Raw genomic sequence first — 17,309 nt, 5'->3', positions numbered from 1 at the left:
CTGGGTTTGGTTTCGAAGAGATGGGCCTTGAGCCTGTGATTGGATGCCCACGGAGGAGCTGAAGAAGGAAGTGACCCAGTTGAGTCACCTGAGGGATAAGGAGCAATTTCTCTTTAATATGATTTTATATTTCTCTTGTTTTAGACTATCACTCACATATCCAGGCTTAAATCTAAACCATTATATACTTAGCTAATTTTTTTTTATAATAAAACCAAGTTTGAATCTTAATTATAATTAAGGTTCTTTTAACCTCGTAGCAAAAAAAAAAAAACAATAAATTAGTTTCTCTAGTTTTATAAAATGAATTAAATAGTTTTTATAGTTTTAAAAATTAATTGATTAGTGTTGACTATATTTGATAATAATTTGTTCCAAAAAATATTTTTTTTAGTTTTCAATCTTTTTGTATTATTTTTTTTATTTTTAAAATAAAATAAATTGAAATAGAACAAGAAATGGATAAAAGAAACTAATTAGTTAGCTTTTTTTTTTAAAAAAAAAAAGGCTAAAGTATTATTTTAATTCAATTTTGCAAAACTATATGGATTATTTTATAATTTTTTTTTAGTTTAACGTGGGTGTCCGGGTCAGCTTGCGCGCGCCTTGACTAATCCCACGGGTTCTGAAGTTAACAACCATGTAAGCCTCAAGTGGTCATCATATGAGCAACCACGTGGTTCAAACCTGAGACCAAAGAAGAAGCAAACCTCTTAGTCCTAAGCTTTTATTACTGGGCCACCCCCTAAATGGTTGGATTATTTTATAATTTAATAATATGAATGATGTTGATGCATATGATGATACACATCTCAAAAAAACAAACAAAGCAGCTAATACATTTTGTTAGTTTTTACTGACAAATTGGTATGTTTCCCACCATACATATAATATTGAATTTCATCTTGAGATTTTTTTGTTGTTGTAAAAAACTACATTTTAGTTCTATTCATAGAGAAGATGCATTTATATTACAATTTATCTTTTAAAATTCAAGGTTTGCCCTTCTATGGCTCTTTTTTTTTAAATTCTTTTCAAGTATTGTTTAGATAATATTTATGCTTTGATGATTAATTTATATATTTTCTTACTTTATTTTTTATAATTATCATATCATAATGTTGATTAGAACTCTTTAAAATTAGAATTTTTTTTTAAAAAATTAAACTCTCTATTTAACAAGTAAAGGACACTAAGAATCCTAAAATAAACATTAATCTAGTAAATAGGTTACTTATGCATCATTTTTAGAATACAAGATCAACAACACCTTTATTAATCAATAACACCCTTCCCGTATAATTTCAAATAAAAAATTACTTTTATTTTGTATTTTTTTCTTTAAATCCATCATTTTTAATTGCTATAAAAAAAGGTTAAAGTCGCTACCTAGAAATAAAGGATTAATTGCTATAAAAATTATATATTATTCCTTAAGCTTACTTACAATCTTTTCATCATTTTTAGCGAATAATTTGATATCAATCCTTAAATTATAGGACTTTTTAATTTAATTATTTAATAAATTATTGAACATTAATCCTTATAAATAAGCGACTCGTCAATTTATTTATTAAAATTCATCTAATTAAAATCTTTTTTGTTTAGCTGTCTAACTTATTTTGATTTTATTTTTAAAAAAAATTAAGTCTATGTCGGTTTTTAAATTAGAAGACACGTAAGATAAACTAAATTTAATTATGACAATTTTCATAATGCAATTTTTTACTCTTATTATTATTATTATTTTAAAAAACGATGATAAAAAAATGAAATGAAAAAAATGAATGAAGAATAAATTGAAATTTAGGTCAAGACAATATAAATTGAAAGTTTGGGGACTTAACTAAACTTTGGATTAGTTTAATTAATCAAATTAAGAGTTTAATTGAAGAATTTATAAGTTTGGGGACTTAATTGAACTTGAAATTAGTTTAATTAATGAAACCAGGGGCTTAATTAAAAAAATATCAAAGTTTGGGGCTGATTTGGGTCAGAATTGTAAGGAATTAAAGTCCAAGGATCAAAATGAAAAAGCAGGGGTTCTGTAGGGAGCTTAATTGATTTTTTCAGGGGTAATTTTAAAGGAATTAAAAGTTGAAGAGTCAATTAAGGACTAAATTGAAAACTTCAGAACCCAAGGACTTTTTTGTGAAATTATCTATAATATAGGGGTCCAATTGAAATTTATCCAGGGGAAGAAAAAAGGGGAATTTCTTGATCAAGGAGCTTAATTACAAAATTTCAAAACTTCAGTGACCAGACTTGAAAATGACCGTTCCCATCTCAAAACGGAGGCGTTTCAAAGAGAACTGTTCGTCTTCTCCATCTCGCCAGGTAGGGAAGAAAAAAAAACAGACGCCCCACGATGCATTGCCATCACTCTTGCAACTACAACGGTCGTAACCAATGGCATTCTCTGGCTTTATAAGCTACAAAAAGGCCGCTCGAAAAAAGAGGGAGGAAGAAAAAAAATACAGAGAACACAGACCGGAATACTAGAGGGGACCATAAGAAAACGAAAAACCACAGAGAACGAGAAAGCCTAGAAGAAACAGAAGCAGAGGGGAACATTGGTTAACTATCAAGAAAATACACAGAAAATGATGATGATAATAATAATAATTATCATTTTCTGTGTATTTTCTTGATACAAAAATTAAACATGATCAAAATTTTGATTATGACAATAATAAATAAAATTACTATTAGCAAATGTTGTTTTTAAAGTGAGTTCAACTTCCAATTATATAGATATTGTTACTTATTATTACCCAATAAAACAAACTACTTCAGTAATTAATAAAATATAAATATCTTTTTCATTGAGTTCGATTCAAGTGAAACAATCACATGACCAATGCTAAATTGTCATGACAATAATTTTCTTTTTATGATTATCAATCTTCAATGATTAAATATGTACATTTATCTAATTCAATTTTTAAAAATCATATTTTCATGTTGAATTCATTTAAATAATATTTCATATGATTTTTTTATATTTTTATAATCGATTAAAAAAATATCAGTAAAAAAAGTTGCAAGTGATCTAAAGGACATGGAATTATTTTATAATTTGTATGCAAGTTTTGAATAAAATAAGTATTTAAAAAAACTAAAAAACTACATTATATAAAAAAATAAATTATAATGATGCGAATGAATGTGAAACCTGTATATAATATAGTATGGAGAAGTCCTCTACTCTATAATATGTATGACCCAAAATATAATTAACATGATGGTAATCGCAGTCCATTCTCTAATCCAAATTCTAAGTAAATAAATAATGATATCGAAACCTTTTTTGCCTAAACAAAGCAGTTATGTGTGCCTTTTGCTTCTTTTTCTTCTTTTTCTTATTAAACTCTAAGCTTCTATTATATACTTTAGACGTGTAAAAAATAAAAATCAAACAATTTATTGATGACACTTCTTTCATATACTCTATTTGATTATTAGCACAAATTATATGATTTGATGATGAAAAAAAAAAGATTATTGACAATTCATATAATAAAGGTATTGACTTAAAATGTCAGGCTATAATTTAGATTTTTTTCCTGATAAGGTAAGTTATTTTTCGCGTATCTTTTTAAGACTTAAAGAAGTTTAGAACAAGATGAATCTGATGAAATGCCAGGCCCCAAAACACTTGGGATCGATAATCAACCGAACCTAATATGAGTTGGGTCTGATGATGTATCAGACCCTAGGAAATACGAGCCTAACAAAATGACAAACCCAATATATTTAGATTTCTTAATATGTTGAACCCAAGAGGACATGGGCTTGATATCATGTTAAACTCGAAACACTTGGGTTCGGTGATCAACCGAGTCTAATGTAACTTAGGGTTGGTGATATTCTAAACCCAAGAAAACATGGTTCTAGTGAGATGCTAGACCCAACATACTTGAATTCAGTCGTCAGCTGAACTCAAGAAAACATGGGCTTGATGAAATGCCAAACCCAATATACTTAGGTTCAACAATCAGTTGAACCCAAGGAATCATAGGCTTGGCGAGATGCGAGATCCAACATACTTGAGTTCAGCCGTAAACCGAACCCAAGAAAACGTGGGCCTGACGAGATGTCAGACCTAAAATACTTAGGTTTAAGGCAATATGCTAGATCCCAAACAATTATCTAAACTGTGAATGTTATGGGTTGGACAAACCATTATGCACCTTTCTCTAGATTTAGTCACATTTTAGGTTTTGAGTATTCAGGACTAAGGAATCATACTTCTAGAAAAATCATATGAATTATTCATATCGAAAATAATGATTTTCTATATTTATTGATGTATAAAAGGTCTCTTAAAAGGTTTACCACACTTACCATCTCATTAATGATATGTAAGGAATATTTATCTCTTATTAATGCCACAAAAAATAAGGGACTTTTCAGTCATTCCCTTCCCTAAAAACAACAAAGTCTAGATGATATGAATACCTCTTGAACCATCCAAATAAGGGTTCAAAACCTTTTTTTTTTATTTCTTAATAGCGTATATATATTTCAAAGCATTAATCATCTTAAAATACGAGAACAAACATAACTTGTTCTTGAGATTTAAGGTTTTTTTAAGTTATTTATTATTTTTTTTCATAAAGTTACTAGCTTTATCATTAAAAGATTTTTAAGTCCTCCTGGTTGGCACTGTTTTTGCAGGTGCTTAGGGCTTTATCATTAATTTAGTGCTTCCTGAGCTAAGGAGAAAAGAATTGTTTACTCGAACATCTTGATTAACCATTATCCATAAACTAAATAACTTGTTACAAAAACATTTTAGGTTTTGGGACATCATCGCTTCCACTCTTTGTTTTTTTTTTCTTTTTTTTTGGTTTATGCACGATGGAAGTTATAAAAGTATATATACCATAGTTAGTTCTATTTAATTTTAATTTAATAGTTATCTGAAACCTTACTTTACTTTTTATCAACACAATTAAAAAACTTGAGGTTGGTTCAACTATTCATATGAATATATGCACAGTAAACCAACTTGTTCTATTATTTTAAGTATTTGGTTAAGAAATTCATGTTGTAGCTCATTGGTTGAAGCACACATGAAGCTTAAGTCGAGATCATGAGTATGAATTTCGATGAAGGTAATTAAATCTTTTTAGACGACAGACGACATGTTGTTCACATATTGTTTTTATATATAAAAAGTTTATATATAAAAAAAAAGGGTGGAGGACATGTCATCCTCCTCTTATAAAAAAATAAAATCAAGGCCTATGCTGCTTGCCTCTAATAGAGTTAGGCCTGCAATAACATGGATTTTGAGTAGTTAGGTGTGAGTTTGCCATAATTAGATGATGATCTACCCCAAACAAATGACATGGATGGACTAACAAATGTATTTATGGATTAATAGGATAGGTTAAAGCCTAAGAAGATGCCTAGTCATACTAAACTAGAATAACAACTCAAAATGACCAGAACTTTTGATCTGATCGTTTGATCGCACTTAAATTTTTATAGGATTTTTTGAAGGTTGTTTTCCCTAAAATATCCACTGCGTTACTACGCTAACCATCAAATATTTAGATATCAAAAATTTGGCCGAGACCCCCTGGATTTGGTAGTTTTTGTGATTTTTCCTTCTTATTTTCGGATTTCTTGCTTATTTTGGATTTCATTCTTCTTTCCTTTATAATTTTGGATTTTTTTGTTTTCTAGTTGATATAGGTTTTCTACCCTATTTAAGGCTTTGTAAACCATCTAGGTAGACTTTGTTATCATTATTTGAGAGAAAATAAACTCGGGAACTTGGGGCTCATATTTGCAGCTTCTTTCATCCATTAAAAATTTTGTTTTCTTTGTTTAATTATTATTTTTAGCTTCTGCCTGCATCATCCTCCCTCAAACCCATCTTCTTAGGCTTTTTATAGGCTCGTGGCATTTTTATTAGCCATTTAGAGTCCTCTCCCTTGTAATTTTTTTTTTAATTCCATCATTTAATATGGAGTTTTATTTATTTTTATCCTTCAATATTAAGTTAATATTAATCAATATTGATATTTTTTTTATTATATAATAAAAAAATTTGGCCCTTTTTCTCTCGTTCTTTTGGTTTTATTTTTCCAAACTCATTATTTAATATGGATTTTTTAATCCTTTGGGATTTTAGACCCTTATTTTTTTTATCTTTTATTTATTTTTGTTCCAAATTTATCTTTTGATAAAAAGTTCTTATTTAATTTTATCATTCAATATTAAATTAATTTTTATTCTTTGGACCTCCCTAGAGAACTAGGTCTTCCGGGATAACTCTTACATAATTTCATTTAAAACCTGGGCTAAAAAATTAGTTGTGTCGAGATTTTTTAAGTTTAATATGTTGTAGCAAGTTTCATAAGATTACTGAATTTTTTTTTAACAATCTAGATTTTTTTTTACATTCAATTTTTTTTTATCCAAGCTGTAGTACAAGCGTGATAAAAAAACTAGTAACAAAACAAATAAAATAAAAGGCAAATTGGTCGTGGCTATAGACACATTTTACTATTTTATTGCTACAATGTAATAATGTTTTTGCCCTTCTTAAAAAAATCAAATGTCATGGTTTTAAAGGTATTTTAATCTTTTTATATGGACAATTAGTCATTAAAGAATTGATCGTAGCTATATGTGTCTTTTTTGACTTTTAAAGTAAAGTAAAATGACTTAATTACCATCTGAATAAAACATTTTAAATTTGGCACACGAGGATATATAGTTTATTTCTCTCTCTCTTTCTTTTTTTTTACTTTTTTTTTCATTTTTCCCCAACTTTCTCCCTTTTTTTGTTTATTTTTTCTTTTTTCTTTCCAAAATTTCTTTTTTTCCCAACTTTTCCTTTTTTTTTTAATTTTTTTAAAAATATCTTTGTCGATTTTATTTTTTTAATATTAAACTGGTTAAAAATTTCACTTTGTAATTTTTTTTCCTTTAAAATACTATGGATCACTATGGTGTTTTCTCACATGGTTTTTTTATTTTTCAAAATTATTTTTGTTGATTTTATTTTTTTTAATATTTAGCTGATTGAAAATTTAGTTTTGTAATTTTTTTTGAAAACATTGTTGATTGCTACAATGTTTCTCCACACGGTTTTTTTAGTTTTTAGTTTTTTGATGATTTTCTCTGAAATTATCTTTTTCAATTTTATTTTTTAATATTGAGCTGGTTAAAAATTACAGTTACAATATGTGAGAAAAACACTGTAACTTTTCTCGCAAATTACTGGGAATTGCCATAGTGTTTTTTCCAGTTTCTTTTGTGTTTTCTTTTTTTGTAATATCTTCTTCCAAAATTATCTTTGTCATTTTTTTTAATATTAAGATAATTAGAATTTAAATTTGTAATAAAGTTTAATCATATGAGGAAAACATTGTAACTTTCCTCACAAAACATTGTGGGTTGCTAGAATATCTCTCAACATGGTTTTTTTTTCTTATGATTTTTTTAAAATTATATTTGTCAATTTTATTTTTTTAATATTGAGCTGGTTGAGAATTACAATTACAAGTCATTACAAATAAGGCTAAATTATGTGGGGAAGCATTATAGCTTTCATCACAAAAAACTGTGAATTGTTATAGTGTTTCCAACATGGTTTTTTTTCATGTTTTTTTTGTTATTTTTTTCTAAAATTGTCCCTATCGATTTTATTTTTTTAATATTGAGCTTATTGAGAATTTAGCTTTGTAATTGTTTTTTCTTTAAAACACTGTGAATTGAGGTAGTTTTTGTGATTTTTCCTTCTTATTTTCGGATTTCTTGCTTATTTTGGATTTCATTCTTCTTTCCTTTATAATTTTGGATTTTTTTTTTTCTAGTTGAGATAGGTTTTCTATCCTATTTAAGGCTTTGTAAACCATCTAAGTAGACTTTGTTATCATTATTTGAGAGAAAATAAACTCGGGAACTTGAGGCTCATATTTGCAGCTTCTTTCATCCATTAAAAATTTTGTTTTTTTTGTTTAATTATTATTTTTAGCTTCTGCCTGCATCATCCTCCCTCAAACCCATCTTCTTAGGCTTTTTATAGGCTCGTGGCATTTTTATTAGCCATTTAGAGTCCTCTCCCTTGTAATTCTTTTTTTTTTAAATTTCATCATTTAATATGGAGTTTTATTTATTTTTATCCTTCAATATTAAGTTAATATTAATCAATATTGATATTTTTTTTATCATATAATAAAAAAATTTGGCCCTTTTTTCTCTCGTTCTTTTGGTTTTATTTTTCCAAACTCATTATTTAATATGGATTTTTTAATCCTTTGGGCTTTTAGACCCCTATTTTTTTTTATCTTTTATTTATTTTTGTTCCAAATTTATCTTTTGATAAAAAGTTCTTATTTAATTTTATCATTCAATATTAAATTAATTTTTATTCTTTGGACCTCCCTAGAGAACTAGGTCTTCCGGGATAACTCTTACATAATTTCATTTAAAACCTGGGCTAAAAAATTAGTTGTGTCGAGATTTTTTAAGTTTAATATGTTGTACCAAGTTTCATAAGATTACTGAATTTTTTTTTAACAATCTAGATTTTTTTTTACATTCAATTTTTTTTTATCCAAGCTGTAGTACAAGCGCGATAAAAAAACTAGTAACAAAACAAATAAAATAAAAGGCAAATTGGTCGTGGCTATAGACACATTTTACTATTTTATTGCTACAATGTAATAATGTTTTTGCCCTTCTTAAAAAAATCAAATGTCATGGTTTTAAAGGTATTTTAATCTTTTTATATGGACAATTAGTCATTAAAGAATTGATCGTAGCTATATGTGTCTTTTTTGACTTTTAAAGTAAAGTAAAATGACCTAATTACCATCTGAATAAAACATTTTAAATTTAGCACACGAGGATATATATGTGTTTTCATTTTCTCAATTATAGTAAAATGACAAGTTTACCTTTTAAATAGAAAAACTTAAACCAAGCATCCAGGGGCCTTTTGTTCTTTTCACTATGTTTTTTCTATTATTACTAGGTTCACCGAGGGCAATTTAGTTTTTTACATTAATTTTATATTATTTAAATGAAAAATGCTAATGGTGTGTGTGACGTCTCTCAGTGGAAAAAAATGCCCTTCCACCATGTTGTTGGATGCATGACAATGTCCCTTTTCTATTAGTGCGACGTGTGTCAGCAGTTGTGGGGTGGTTTATCGCTGGTAGGGCTTTTTTTTTTCTCTCCTCCCATGAAAATTATAAGTTAGGTTTTTTTTTTGTTGACATTTCAACTTCAGTCTTTATTCTTTTAATTTCTGATTTTTGTTCTTAGCCATTTTGTAACAGTTTTGTTTGTCTTCATTTTCATCCTTCAATCTTAATTTGTCATTTCTTATGTTTTTCAATTTGATCCTTATTCTTTTGATTTCTAATTTTTTTTCTTGACCTTTTTGTTTAAGTTTTATTGGTTTTCAATTTCATCATTCAATCTAAGTTTATGGCATACTATGATTTTCAATTTCTTCCTCATTCTTTTGATTTTATTATCCTTTTTTTCAATTTATTTTTATTTTCAATTTCACCTTCCAATAAAAAAAATTATAGTTGTCCTTTAATTTATTTATTTTATTTCAATTTGTATCCTTATTCTTTTAATTTCTATAGTTTTTTTTATCCTTTTTAGTTGGTAACTTCAAACAAATGAATGTGGAGCTAAAAATCTCTAAATTGAGTAAGGTAAAATCTAAATGAAAGTTGTGTATCTTATCTACCAACTTTAGATGGTCTCAAGTGACGATGACATCAAAATTGCTCCGACGAAGCCTTAAAAGTAGGCAACTCAATCAGCTATGTCTGAAACATAATTGTACAAAAACCTACCTTTTTTTCATGTGTTCACACATAAAGGCTCCTCAATGGGTTCTTATCAAGAGTTTACAACACTTCCCTCAAGATAAAGAGGTCAGAAATGGATTCAAAACCCCTCAAAACCTTAGCAAAACCCTATAAATACTCTCTTAAGATCAGAGCTAGATAAGGCTAAAAAGGGGGAGGAAAAAGGGAAAAAAATAGGAAAATATTAATAATAAACCTAGGTGTAAAGGTTAAAGGGCCTAACACAAATTTCTTAAGCTTTGAAATGATAATAAATTTGTGAGAGGCAAAATTTTTCCAAAAAAAAGCAAAAGGAAAGAGTAGCTATTTTATGTATATTTTCTGTTCTAAAAGGAGACCCTTGTGGCCTGCTTGAGATGTTATTTATTTATTTATTATATTTATGTTTACAAGCATAAAAAAAAAGGTTTGGAATGCTTAATAAGTGATATTGTATTCACCTCTTTGTTGTTGTAATCTTTTTTTGAATTTTCTTTTTATGTTTTTGATATAATAAAGTTATTGTTTAAGTTGTTTTTATATATATAGTGTTGTTTTAGTTTAATGTAAGGAATGCATGTTGAAGTAAGAATGTTTATCCTGGGTGTCCTTCATGGGAGATGGATAAAAAAGATGTGATTTCATGTTTCTTTCTTTTGAGGTAAAAAGTTGAGGTGGTTTTGGGATCCAATTACTGATGTTCTCATATTTGTGCATGCAACCACAAATTTGGCCACTGGTTTTTGTCTCTTTTTTCTCATTTTTGTACAAGGAAGTTAGCATAGAACATCGTTAATCTCTTCTTCAGGGTTTGGTTTCATGTTTATGAACTTTACGAAAAAGAGAAGCATGCCAAGATTTTCTTTACCGAATTGATGCATTGTATACCTTATTGGTGTTCCAAAATTGCAAAAATAATTCATAAGATACTTTTCAGACCGGTGAAATTCAGTAAAATTAGGATTCCTCGTGAACCAACAAGATTTCCCGTGAACCAGTAAAATTTAGTATGAACAAATTATAGTTAGAGCTGCTAAAGAAATAGTAAGGTTTGGCGAATTTAATCTTGAACATCAATGGAAGTTGAAAATGAATTAATGAGTCAAACAAATTTGCAATAGAATATGGGATCGAGGAGGAGGGAATCGTGAAGGGAAGCCTAGGAAAACATCCTTCAATTAATTAAAATAAAACTATAACCCAATTCATTCAGTTTTCTTCTTTTTTTGAAACGCGTTTATAACACCTAAAGATCATTTTTTTACGAGAAAAAATCAATATAGACCTACGACATAGCGCAGTACATATGTAATTTATTACGAAATGAATACCTACTCCTACTCAGCCATATTAATATTAGAAAGTCAAGAAAAATATAAATGACTGATGGTCTCCAGCCACTAGGAAAACTATATTATATTAATAAATGCTAATATTTCATTTGAAAAAAAAAGTCATTTTACAATTCATCACTATTTCTAGATTTTCAATAATACAATAAAAACACTTCGAACAATTTGAACAAATTAACAGTAATATCATATTAGAAATTAGAAGTTACAGGGGAACGCCTTGCCGAGGTTGTAAGCTTTTTTAATTCATTATATGTATATTTATAAAACTCAAATCTAATTTAATAGATTAACTTGAAAATTCGTTGATCCTGAGTATTGCTTGAATCGAATTTTATTTCAGCTTGTTATTTTTTTAGGTCATAGTTTGGGTTGCCCATTAATATATAGATTAGCTCACGCAACCAACAATTCAAGTTTTAAATTAGATCAATCTTAACCATTTAGTAAATAGTTTAGTGGTAAGAATTTGGTATTAAAGAGTTTGTTTTTTCTTTAATCTCAGGTTTGAGTCTCGTGATTGCTAATATAATAATCACTAGAGATTTACATGTCGTTAATTTTAGAACCCATAGAATTAGTTGAGGTGCGTGTAAGCTGCCCCGGATATCCACATTAATAAAAAAAATATAGATCAATCTTTATATTAATTGGGTCTTTTAACTTTAGTTATATACTCTCGCTTTACTTTAACTTATTGTAAAAAAATATCATATAGGAACGGGTCATCCATGTTAAGATGAGTACGATAAAAAGAATTATCATGCGACCATACAACAATTATCCTAATTAATAAGATATTAAAATATTATAGAACAAAACAATTTAAATAGCATTAATAATCTCGCTCTTTTTTTTTAATCTTCTTATTTTTGCTTCCGATGTTATTTTCAATTTGTTCTAATTCCAAGTTAAAATTGTTGAATTTCACTGTGCAATCAATATTCTCAAATCTACATTATGTATAATTAAATAATAAAGTAAAGGATCCAGGTGATTCATTATTCACCCAAATCTAATATATTATAGATTACAATAGTTATTTACAGTTCATTTCTCTCTCTCTCTCTTTTTTTTTTACCTTTTTTTTTTTCATTTTTTCCCCAACTTTCCCCCTTTTTTTGTTTATTTTTTCTTTTTTCTTTTCAAAATTTCTTTTTTTTCCCAACTTTTCCTTTTTTTTTTATTTTTTTTAAAATATCTTTGTCGATTTTTCTTTTTTAATATTAAACTGGTTAAAAACTTCACTTTGTAATTTTTTTTCCTTTAAAATGCTATGGATCACCACGATGTTTTCATACATGGTTTTTTATTTTTCAAAATTATTTTTATTGATTTTATTTTTTTTAATATTTAGCTGATTGAAAATTTAGTTTTGTAATTTTTTTTGAAAACATTGTTGATTGCTACAATGTTTCTCCACGTGGTTTTTTTAGTTTTTAGTTTTTTGATGATTTTCTCTGAAATTATCTTTTTCAATTTTATTTTTTAATATTGAGCTGGTTAAAAATTACAGTTACAATATGTGATAAAAACAATGTAACTTTTCTCGCAAATTACTGGGAATTGCCATAGTGTTTTTTCCAGTTTCTTTTGTGTTTTCTTTTTTTGTAATATCTTCTTCCAAAATTATCTTTGTCATTTTTTTTTAATATTAAGATAGTTAGAATTTAAATTTGTAATAAAGCTTAATCATATGAAGAAAACATTGTAACTTTCCTCACAAAACACTGTGCGTTGCTAGAATGTCTCTCAACATGGTTTTTTTTTTTTAATGATTTTTTCAAAATTATATTTGTCAATTTTATTTTTTTAATATTGAGCTGGTTGAGAATTACAATTACAAGTCATTACAAATAAGGCTAAATTATGTGGGGAAACATTGTAGCTTTCATCACAAAACACTGTGAATTGTTATAGTGTTTCCAACATGGTTTTTTTTCATGTTTTTTTTTGTTATTTTTTTCTAAAATTATCCCTATCGATTTTATTTTTTTAATATTGAGCTTATTGAGAATTTAGCTTTGTAATTGTTTTTTCTTTAAAACACTGTGAATTGTTGCAGTGTTTTCCCATATGATTTTTTCCAAAAAAAATTTTGTCAATGTTTTTTTTTTTTTTAATATTGAGTTGGTTAAGAATTATAATTACAATAAAGCTAAATCATATGGGGAAAGCATTGTAGTTTTTCTCACAAAACACTGTAAATTGCTACAATATTTGCCTAATTTTTTTTTTTTATGATTTTTTCTAAAATTATCTTTGTCGATTTTATTAGAGAAAGTACTGTAGTTTTCCTCACAAAACATTGTCAATTGCTATAACGTTTTTCCTCATGGGTTTTTTTCCTTCCAAAATTATCTTCGTTGGTTTTTTTTTTTTAATATTAAGTTGGTATAGAATTTAGCTTTGTAATTTTTTTTTTGCTTTTTATTAACAAAAAAGCCAAATCATGTGGCGAAAGCAATGTATCTTTCCTCACAAAACACTGTGGATTGCTATAAATCATTTTATTCAGTCTTTAAGTTTTTGATTAGCAACACAACTTTTTTTTTCTGTCATGAAATATTGGATTCATCATACCTTTAGTTTTTATTACTTATCTAGCGTTGGTTCATAATTATAACACTATCAAGTACATTTATTTTATAACCCCATAGCAGCGCGCGGGTATATCATCTCGTATAAATTAAAACACATCCATAACCAAACATTTAAGATAAACAATATTGAATAATTATTTCTTTATGTAACTCTAATAAGAGCCCTTAACTATTCCATGATACTCTGTCATCGTCTAACTATGCTGAGCAAATAAAAAAATATTACTGATAAATTTAAATGTAGGGATTGAAATAAATGTTTAATCTTAGTTAACTTTACCACTATTTTCATAGGATAACCTAACAGAAAAAAAAGCAAAGGTTAAGAGCCAATAATTTAATGTCAAATGATAAAATAATTAAAAAAATTAATGTTATAAAAAAATATAAGAAAAAAAATCTGAATCAACCCAGATAAACTCGACTAACCCACTACCAATAACATGAGAACAAGATTAAAAAAAAAGGCTTCTAAAAGAAGGACCTAGCAAAAAAACCAAAATTAAAAAAAAAACTCAAGCTAACCTGAGCTAACTTGACCTACCCACACTCAAGATAATTCAACATAGAAAAACGAGAAAGTTGCAAAACTTAAAGGCCAATAATTTAATGTTAAAGGATGAAATCGAGAGGAAAAAATCAATTTCATAAAAAAAACATTAAGAAAAAAAAATTCAAATGAATTCAGGTTAACTTGACTAATTTATTACTTGGAATATGAGATTGGTTTTTTTTAATGATATTAAATTATTTAAAACTTTTGATGAAGCTGCCAAGATATCCAGTGACAGGCTCGCTACGATATTCCCCTTTCTTTGGAAGATTAAGAGGGTCTTCAATATTGGATCAGAGAAACGCCTCAAAGAAGCATCCTCTGAATTACGTGAGTTCGCCAGAAACATCATCAGAGAAAAGAAGCAGGAACTCAGCAACAAATCATCCCTCGAAACCGTAGATCTTCTATCACGTTTCTTGAGCTCAGGCCATTCTGACGAGGACTTTGTCACTGATATTGTCGTCAGTTTTATACTAGCAGGCCGAGACACCACTTCCGCTGCCTTAACATGGTATTTCTGGCTACTCTCTCAAAACCCAGAAGTGGAAAAGGAAATACTCAGAGAAATAAAAGACAAATCGGAGAGTCCAGTTTATGAAGAAGTCAAGGACATGGTCTACACACATGCTTCTTTATGTGAGAGCATGAGGCTGTACCCTCCTGTCCCAAGGGATAGCAAGGTTGCAATGCAGGACGATGTCTTGCCCGACGGGACTGTGATCAAGAAGGGAATGAGAGTGTCTTACCATCCGTATGCAATGGGGAGGCTCGAGATGTTGTGGGGTCCGGACTGGGAAAAGTTCAAGCCAGAGAGATGGCTGCAGGGAGCTGGCGATGGAGTTAATAGTAATGGGAAGTGGAGTTTTGTAGGGAAGGACCCATACTCCTACCCTGTTTTTCAGGCCGGACCAAGGATTTGTTTGGGCAAGGACATGGCTTTCTTGCAAATGAAAAGGGTGGTAGCCGGGATTTTACGGAGGTTCAAGGTTGTTCCTGCTGCAGAGGAGGGTTTTGAGCCCGTGTTTGTCTCTTATTTGACGTCCAAAATGCAGGGTGGTTTTCCTGTGAGGCTCGAGGAGAGAGCTAATTAAATTATCTTGATTTCAGTACTATTGTGTATGATTAGTTGTTAATTTGCAATTAATAATCGGCAGGATTTCTATAATGGATTTTAGTTATTTCGTTTACTTTTGTCTGTAATCAGTTGTAGGTGTTAATGAAATAAAAATTAAGCGTAATTTCGAGTGGATTTTTGTTGTTGTTGAATGTGAGGGTGAATTGGTTTATTAGAGAAAACATTGGTTTAACATCCCGAGTGCTGCTGTAAGAGGAGCCCTTTCCAGTTATTTGATGAGATCATTTGTCGCATCCTGACATTGGGATGGTTTTAAAAATATAAATGAAAGATCATATTTTTAGCTTTTTATTTTTTAATAAAAAAAATCTTGTTTAAGGAGTTGCTATCTAATATTATAGTTATTAGAAATCATAACTAATTAGTAGAGTTTCTATGGTACATGACTGATTATGTAAAAAAGATGATATTATCATCCCTTAAACGTCCTACCTAAAGAAGGTTGCATAACTAATTTTATTTTAAATTGCTAAGGATTTGTTGTGTTTTATCTTTGAAGGTCTGCCTATAATATTGTTGACTCTGACGCCAATAAATATTCGTTTATAGATAGTTTCAACTCTGGTGTTGATAGATATTACATAGCAAAAGAATTGTATGGTATTCTTGGTTTTGACGCCAGTAAATAAACCAATAAAATGAATCTAAAACAAAGCATACATAATTTTTTTTTATCTTTTTTTTTTAAAAAAATGTATCAAATACTGAATTTGCATTTCATAATAAAAATTCATAGATTAAATATATAGTGAAATACCCAAAAAACAATACAAGAAAAAATGAGTTTGTTAGACCGAATATCAAAATAAAAAGGAATCAAAATAAAAATGACTAAAATAAAGGGGATTGAGCCAGTTGAGCCTGAAGCTTAGGCCTAGTTGTTTTTTTTATTTTTTAATTTTTTTTTAATTTTTTAAGTTTGGTAAGACTCAACCCAGGCTGGGCCGGACCCAGAGGCTTGGGTGATTTGTTCACGCACACCTGCTATAGTTATAAGGTAATTAAAATGGCAAGATAGGAAAAATAAAAACTTGCTTTTGCAGAGACTTTGCACGAAGCGGCAGACACTAGGTGAAGCTCCTGTCTTCAACTTCCTTCCTGCTCCTTGTTCTTTCTTTTTCTGTTCTTTTGTTTCTGTTCCCCTTGTAGTGTTCTATCGTGGGTTTTCTCTCTTCTTTTCTTCCTCCTATTTCTCTAGATGAAGATCATGGTGATAAAGGCGTGAGGTGCTGCTGGTTAAATGGAAGCTCCCTCCTTTGTGTTTTTTTGTTTTCGTCTCTATGTTAGGCTCGTTTGCCTTTCCTGGTTCTGTTTCTCATCATTCGTTCCTTCTCTCCCCCTGTTTTTTTTAGTCTTCTCCTTCATTCCCCTCTATTCTCTGTTTCTTTTTTTCTCTTCGTTCCGCCAGTGTTCTGGGTTCTCTCCCCCTGTAAGGCCTTTCCGTTGCTTTTATAAAGCCAGAAAAGGTCGTGTGCTCATGCCTTCAGAAATGAGGCATGTTCCGTGAGGGATCGTGGGCACCGTGGTCCATGATCTGCTGGCTATGTTTCCTGTCGATCTGGTCTTCAGGATGAGGAGATGATGAACAGTATGCGTTCAAAACGACACTGATTTCACCCGAAATGACTATTTTCAATTTGACCCCTGAACTTTTGACATTAACAATTGGGGCCCTGATTTCATTAATTAAACAATTTCAAGTTCAATTAAGTCCCCAAACATCCAATTCTTCCATTTTTTTTGACCAAATTGACTCCTAAATTTATAATTCAATCCTTATTAGTCCCCAAATTTCAGTTTGTGTTGTCTTAATCCAATCTTCAATTC

General features: G+C 29.0%; 1 protein-coding gene across 1 annotated transcript; it reads left to right on the top strand.

Moving 5' to 3' along the window:
* The first annotated feature begins 14,508 nt into the window (after nt 1–14,508).
* On the top strand, nt 14,509–15,524 carry LOC133694267 (cytochrome P450 94A1-like). The gene has a single exon (XM_062115758.1). It carries the CDS (start codon nt 14,509–14,511, stop codon nt 15,436–15,438), a length of 930 nt encoding a protein of 309 aa, XP_061971742.1. The 3' UTR covers nt 15,439–15,524.
* The last annotated feature ends 1,785 nt before the right edge of the window (nt 15,525–17,309 follow it).

Source organism: Populus nigra, chromosome 5, assembly GCF_951802175.1.
Source record: "Populus nigra chromosome 5, ddPopNigr1.1, whole genome shotgun sequence".
Lineage (NCBI taxonomy): Eukaryota > Viridiplantae > Streptophyta > Magnoliopsida > Malpighiales > Salicaceae > Populus > Populus nigra.
The sequence above is the reverse complement of the archived record's forward strand: the minus strand, read 5'-3'. Positions and strand labels throughout refer to the sequence as shown.